The sequence below is a fragment of the Pongo pygmaeus genome, chromosome 14, assembly GCF_028885625.2.
Source record: "Pongo pygmaeus isolate AG05252 chromosome 14, NHGRI_mPonPyg2-v2.0_pri, whole genome shotgun sequence".
Taxonomy (NCBI): Eukaryota; Metazoa; Chordata; class Mammalia; order Primates; family Hominidae; genus Pongo; species Pongo pygmaeus.
The window spans coordinates 61,272,283-61,279,913 of record NC_072387.2 but is presented as its reverse complement, the minus strand read 5'-3'; the positions used below and the strand labels follow the sequence as shown (position 1 = coordinate 61,279,913).

Here is a 7,631-nt window from a genome sequence, read left to right as displayed (position 1 = left end):
AGTAAAAAGTGGTTGTGAGAACTCCCAGCTGACAGTGAGCCCATATTAATGTCTACACACTTGTATATGCGCCACACTGATTCATTTGGGGCAAGAATAATAAGATTGATGAATTAACTCTTATAAAAACATCTATCAGCGGGCTGGGCGTGGTGGCTCACGCCTGTAATCCCAGCACTTTGGGAGGCCGAGGCGGGCGGATCACAAGGTCAGGAGATTGAGACCATCCTGGCTAACACGGTGAAACTCTGTCTCTACTAAAAATACAAAAAATTAGCTGGGCATGGTGGCGGGCGCCTATAGTTCCAGCTACTCGGGAGGCTGAGGCATGAGAATGGCGTGAACCGGGAGGCGGAGCTTGCAGTGAGCCGAGATCGCGCCACTGCACTCCAGCCTGGGCGACACAGAGCGACAGAGCGAGACTCGCGTCTCAAAAACAAAAACAAACACAAACACAAACAAACAAATATCAGCTTCTTTTCACTGATGGGAATAACAAGACAATCTGTGGTTTACAAACAGCATGATTTTGTACCTTGTATTTTTTACAAATCCTAATAGTCTTACCTTCTGTTTTGAGCTCTGAAATTGAAATGAAAACCAGAGAACTTCCGAAAGAAGTCCCTTAACATTCTACAACTAGTTTATATTTTCTGCCACCACTTTATTTTACGATTCTTTATAAAGTGCTGCTGACAATACTTACATAATTAAGCTCTATTTAAGTAAAATTATTAAAAACTTTTCATGAAGTCTTATGCTCTCCAAAGTACAAATTTTATAAATTACAGTAACAATTGTTAACTAGCTGATATACTTTCCTCAGACAGAATTCCACATCTTGAAAGACTGAACTTACAACACAAAAAGAGCTTCTCTAGGATTTCCACCTTCCAGCCTAGGATCATCTGATGTTATCTGTCACATGAAGCACTGCTCTTTGCACTTCACACACATAGATACACAATTCCAAAACCCTCAGACCAGATGAGTTTTTGAAGTCAGAATTTTGGATTTTAGAAGATAATGCAATATAGATAGACTATTAATAGTTCCCCTTTATCCATGGTTTTGCTTTCCACAATTTCAGTGACCCACAGTCAACTGCTGTCCAAAAATAACTGTTCACATAAGTTTTATTGCAGTATATTGTATATTCTATTATTAATATCTTACTGTGCCTAATTTATAAACTTTATCATAAGTATACATGTATAAAAAAATGTATATACAGCATTCAGTACTGGGGGTCTTAGAATGTATCTGCCACAGTTAAGGGGCAACTGCTGTATTTTGTAACAATTTCAGCAGGATCAGTGCTAGCATTCTATAATTAAACATTTAATATTTCTGCTGCAAAATGTGACTATTCATATTATAAATTCAGGTCATGTTTTATATCACTTATCATACAGATGCGCGCGCACACACACACACACACACACACACACACAAAACCTTAGTATTTTGAGTCTTCTGGATTAAGATAACTGTGGAGTTACATGAATTCATTCAACTAAGACCATGAGGCATGAGGTGGATCCTAGTATCTCCTCTACATAGACGCAAAAACTGAGGCACAGAGACATTAAGCACCTATCCATTGTCACACAGCTAGTAAGCAATGTAGCCAGGATGATCCCAAACAGGATGGCTTCAGAGTCCATACATTTAACCACTATGCAATACTGTCTTTTCATGTACTTAACAAAAGCTTTAAATATATATTAATAGTATGCGCAATTGTTTATTATTTAGAGCTTTTGTGGCTGCATTATAGGGTACAGTTTTTTAAAAAACCCTATATAGGTATTAAGGACCATTTTCCTAACTCCTTCTAAAGAAACTGAAAATTACCTTTAGGTAAATAGCAGTGTTTCTGAAACATGTTTTTGTATAACTGAATCCTTTAATCATAGGAAAAAATAAAGTCAATGATATAGGTAGAAGTCTCAATGTAAAAATAAAACTAAAAATCCAAATGTGAAGTCATACCAAATATTTAAAAGACTCCAGACAAGCCAAAATTCAAATATATATATATACAAAATGCTAACATAGTTACGAAAAAGGAAATAACCTGAATCATTCAAATTTTATTGGAGAAATCAGTGACACACAAATCCTAACATGTCTATAGGAATAAAACCTTGAAACAATCTCAGCATTTGTACAACGGAACTGGTATGAGAGCTCCCAAGTTAAAGGAAAAAAAGAATTTCACTGGCATCATGTACCAGTCTTCTTACACATGCGACAGTTGTTAAAAGTACACTGTTTCTCTGTAATGATCTAGATTTGAGAAAAACAGCACCCTCTCAAAAATCAGACTACTTCTTTGCATTACTTCCAGTATGAGGCAAGAGATATGGATTCCTAATAAGCTTTCCTACTTAAGAAAGTGAGGATCTCTAGGAATGTATCTTCCCAGCTCATATATAAGAATTAGTTCTTGGCTGGGCACAGTGGCTCACGCCTATAATCCCAGCATTTTGGGAGGCCAAGGTGGGTGGATCATGAGGTAAGGAGTTCAAGACCAGCCTGAACAACATGGTGAAACCTCGTCTCTACTAAAAATACAAAAATTAGCTGGGCATGGCGGCGCATGCCTGTAATCCCAGCTACTCAGGAGGCTGAGGCAGAAGAATTGCTTGAACCTGGGAGGTGGAGGTTGCAGTGAGCCGAGACTGCACCACTGCATTCCAGCCTGAGCGACAGAGTGAGACTCTGCCTCAAAAAAAAAAAAGAATTAGTTCTTTAACTTGAATATTCTCTGCTTCATTTCCAGTCAGCTGATTTGGTAATAAAAATCATTCATTCCACATCTAGCTTATTAACCTGATGAGAGGATTGCAGTTGTCAGAAGTATGGGTAATGGAGTCTGACAGGCCTGGGTTCAAATCCCAGCTATTGCAATTACTTACTAGTAGAGTGACTTGGGCAAAGAACTTTACTTTGGCCCTATCATCTTTCTGATTTGCAATAATGGGATGCTATCGAAGGGCGATTAAAAATGAGATAGTGCCACCCAGTCCATAAAAAATGCCAGTACACAGTAACTACCACTATTTGCAGTAATGAGTTAGCACTCATTGTATATGATTTTAGCTGATTTGGAGGAGCAACTTTACTAAGGTAGGAAGTGAGGCTAAGAGTTAAATTAATCTCAGAAACCAATCATAAGGATGGCTCCAAATAGTAACATTTGTAGGTAAATCAATACTTTCCCCACAAGTTCCCAAAATAAAATCTCTTGGTGTGTGTAAAATGATCTTACGATTTAAAAAATGCACAGATGGAGAAAGGAAAACCACATCAAAAGAGATGAACCCTTTTATTTAAAACTACATATGACACTTCCCTGCACAGAAACCAGTATTTTGTCCTTTTAGCTTTTATCATCTAATTCCTCTAGGCAGAAATAACTTAAATCCATACTGTCATATGGTTACAGTAGCAGGTATGAGCAAAAGATGTACTTCTTTAGAGCTAGTTACAAAGGGTAAGTGGCTCTAGTAACTAACAAAAACACACACCACCTAGAAACATTCTACCTTTTTTTGGAAATGTCAGTAAAGCTACAAGTTCAGAGAGATGCACACCAATCTGAACAGGAAAGATTCCAAGGGAATTTAAGTGCATTAGGCTGATTAGATGGTAAATTAATATGCAATTTTGCTCTGGGTCAGTGACATATCTCAGAGATCAATAATCTAATCTGATGTAGGTAACTGAGGAAGGAATAGAGAAAGGTAAACTGGGAAAGAAGAGCCAAAAAATATTTAAGTACTGAACTAAATTAAAATTTCTATCTAAATTATTCATAATAGCACTGTGATATATCTCCATTTTAAATATTTACTTGAAGTTCATGACTGGGCGTGGTGGCTCACTCCTGTAATCCCAGCACTTTGGGGAGGCTGAGGCAGGTAGATAACTTGAGCCCAGAAGTTCAAGACCAGCCTGGGCACACGGTGAAACCCGGTTCTACAAAAAAAATACAAAAATTAGCCAGTCGTGGTGGTGCATGCCTGTGGTCTCAGCTACTTGGGAGGCTGAGATGGGAGAATCATTTGAGCCTGAAAGATTAAGGCTACAGTGAGCCAAGAATGAAAATGTGGGCCAGGCACAGTGACTCACACCTGTAATCCCAGCACTTTGGGAAGCCGAGGCAAGAGGATTACTTGAGCCTAGGAGTTGGAGGCTACAGTGAGCCATGATCGCACCACTGCACTCCAGCCTAGGTGATAGAAGACCATGTCTCTAAAAAATTTTTTTAAAAAGGAATAAAAATGTCTTTAAAAACTAGAGTTATTAATGCAAGCCATCCTCTTTCTCCATTCCATTTCACTCCCTATAGACAGAAAACAGATTGGCCAGTAAGTGCCAGTGCTAAAGACTGAGCTTGTTAGTTGGCAATCAACTCTGAATGGGTATTAAGACATAAGACAGGAAATTATCAAAATTGACCTTGATGTTTCAAACTTGTGATATAGATATCTAAAGAGATTACTAGATAGCAGAGTTCAAAAAGCAGATTATTCTATTCAAGATTCTTTGAAGACAGTGGGAGAATTCTGGATTCATCAAGGTGCAAATTATTATGCAAATCAGAAGAGATGAAGTCTACAAGACCAAGAAAAACATGTATTCCAGGACCAACCTTAAAAGAGAAAGGAAACACTTAAGAGGAAAAATATATACATTCTGAAGAAACAAAAGGCTACTAATACTAACAGCATTAAGAGAACCAAAATTTGAGAAATGAAAATTGGAGTCTAGAAACAAAGGGGGAACAATTAATAGCTACACTGAGATAGCAGAGGATAAGGACAGAGTTATGAGGCTTTTAATCAGAAAGAAGTTTTTTGTTTTAACTTTCTGGAGGCTTACAAGTTTCCATTATCTAGAATGATTAAACAAAGCAGTACTTTAGAGTGGGATTCTTGGGCAGCAATCTAGCCCACTTTTCAAAATTCCCTTGACCTATAAATCTAACGTATTTGACAAGGTGCGTTTATAATGCTTTCAGTCATGTTTTACAAACTCCCTTCAGACCAGCAAAATCCCAAATCCCGCAACACTTAGCAAATCTAGCCAATAGGTAAGCATATTCTAGATAATATGTCCTTTAAAAACAACCAAAGATAGTACTAGATTTTTTTTTTTTAAACAGCTATTTATTTTTTTTGAGATGGAGTCACCCAGGCTGGAGTGCAGTGGCATGATCTTGGCTCACTGCACCCTCTGCCTCCCGGTTCAAGCAATTCTCCCTGCCTCAGCCTCCCAAGTAGCTGGGACTACAGGCGCATGCCACTATGCCCAGCTAATTTTTGCATTTTTAGTAGACACAGGGTTTCACCATGTTGGCCAGGCTGGTCTTGAACTCCTGACCTCAGGTGATCTGCCCGCCGCCGCCTCCCAAAATGCTGGGATTACAAGCATGAGCTACCGCACCTGGTCAAAAACAGCTATTTTAATAGTGTCATTTTTAAGAAAGAAAAAGTTCAGCGGCAAAAATATGCTTCTGTATTTAGAACCACGGACCTTTAATTATAACTCTAAGACTCTATGGATTATTTACAAAGGAACTAAGAAAGGCCTAAACCTGCTGAAGATTATGAAGGTAGTCAATGACAGAAGACTTGCTAGAGCTAAGCATTCTTGTCTCTGGTGTAGTGCTGTACGTCCTCCTATGCCTCTGCAGCAACAGCCTTCCTCTTCATCTTAGGATTAATGGTACTGAGAAAATTTAACATACAGAATACAATAGTCACTATCCTATTTCCCTAAGAAGAAAACTTTAGAAATCCATCCAACCAAAAACTTAATTTTGCCTTTTCCTTCAGTGTTCAAGAAGAAAAAAATGTATCTAGTAGCTCTAAGTAGACAGAAGGACAAGTGAAAATTCTAGAATGCTTAAACAAGCTATAACAACAGGTTTGGGCACTATCTGGTATCACCTTACTGAAACTTTCCTTAGGAACTCCCCTACACCCCACAACGAAGGACTAGAAGGAAGGAGCTGAATTCCTACTGTTTTGGAGGCTGAAATGATGACCCGTTTGCCTCCCACTCCCCCTGCTCTGAGGGTACAGAGTAGTGCTTTGCCATAAAAATGTTAGTGACACCTAACAGAGCTGAGACCAACATCTGGGGTATTACAGTCGAGAAAATCATGGTGAGAAAACGAAGTCAGATCTACAGGTCATCCATAGCCTATACCTTGTAACAGCTTAGACTGTAAACAATTTTAATCACAGAACATTTTCCTGTCTCTAAAGTGTATTTATACCGAGTTCAGCATTCAATCTTTCCACAGTTCCTTCATGAATGTTATTTTTTTTCCCTGCTACATTTATAAGCTCTTTGAAGTTAATAATCATGTCTTTTACTTTTTGTATTCTCATGATATCTATATATTCTAGGCACAGAGTAAATACTAAACATATACACATTAATTTACTCTCACAGCAGTTACCATAAACCAATGAAACCAAAGTAATCATGGGGACGTGACAACAGAGATTTTCTAGTGACAACAGAGATTTTCTAATAAAGAAAAAAAATACCAAAAAACCCATCAATGCTGTAATTTCAGGAATCCTGTTGTGATAAAAGAAGCAAGTGGAGTTCGGCTTTCCTAGAACCTTCTTTGCCCCACCTTCACAGATTATCCTTAGTATAAACTTGCAGTGTGTTAAAACTCAGGTATCTGTTTTATACAGAAATTTGCAAGGTAAGGACCAAAATATCTCAGTGCAATTAAAATTACAAATTCTTCCCATTAAAAGAACTAAACAGGAATTCCCTGTGATAATTTCTCAAAGTTCTCATTAAAAACTTAAGAAAAAGGTAAATAAACCAAACATCTTCATAGAAAAATTGTATTTACAACTCCATTCAAAAGCAGTTTTTAAAAGCAAATACAATGTAACACTGAAGGTGAAAAATCTAAGCTCACCCAAAGCTGCCAGGTCTAATAAATTACTGACAGAATACTGCATCAAAAATAAGGCAATAACTGAAAATATACCATTAAAGATTTCTCCATCCCCACAACTAGATAGAATGAATCTATCTAGGAGCAAATGATACACTTTATTCAGTTTCACCATGTCTGAAATCTTTAAGGACAGAAGTGATAAAATGTTATCTTCATTCTTCATTAGACTTGAACACTTGAAGGAAAATAATTTCTAAAGCACGAAGAGGTAAAGAGGTATAATCTTTCAAAAAGATATTCAGTGTTCAAAATTCAAGAATGCAATATCAATACACAATGGGCATTAGGTGAATATACACAATACAGTGAGAGCAAATTAATTTATTTAGTACTTTTTCCATTCCATATCATCAGGAGGATTGATTTCAACTTTCCTTTTACCTACATCAGACCAGTTGGTACTCAAAACTGTACCACCCGACTCCATCTGCAATGAAAAACAAAAATAGATTAATTCCTGGACCATATAATCAAAATAGAATATTTTTCTAAAAAGAGCCCCAAATATTGGCTACTATATACAGCTCAATATAAACTCTATGCAATACATATATAATAGATTATACACAGATAAAATATATAGCTCAATATAAACTCAAAACAATATTTTTATTTAATCTTAGGC

At 37.2% G+C, this 7,631-nt stretch overlaps 1 protein-coding gene across 7 annotated transcripts in view; it reads right to left on the bottom strand.

The window, feature by feature from the left end:
- Positions 1 to 7,312: 7,312 nt before the first annotated feature.
- The window catches only part of SUGT1 (SGT1 homolog, MIS12 kinetochore complex assembly cochaperone), a 68,975-nt gene continuing 68,656 nt past the window's right edge, over positions 7,313 to 7,631 (bottom strand). For all 7 annotated transcript variants that reach the window (XM_063650905.1, XM_063650904.1, XM_054446923.2 and 4 more), the window contains one exon: positions 7,313 to 7,433. In XM_063650905.1, the coding sequence (XP_063506975.1) occupies positions 7,332 to 7,433 (102 nt within the window). In that variant the 3' untranslated portion in view covers positions 7,313 to 7,331. The remainder of the gene's footprint in view (positions 7,434 to 7,631) is intronic.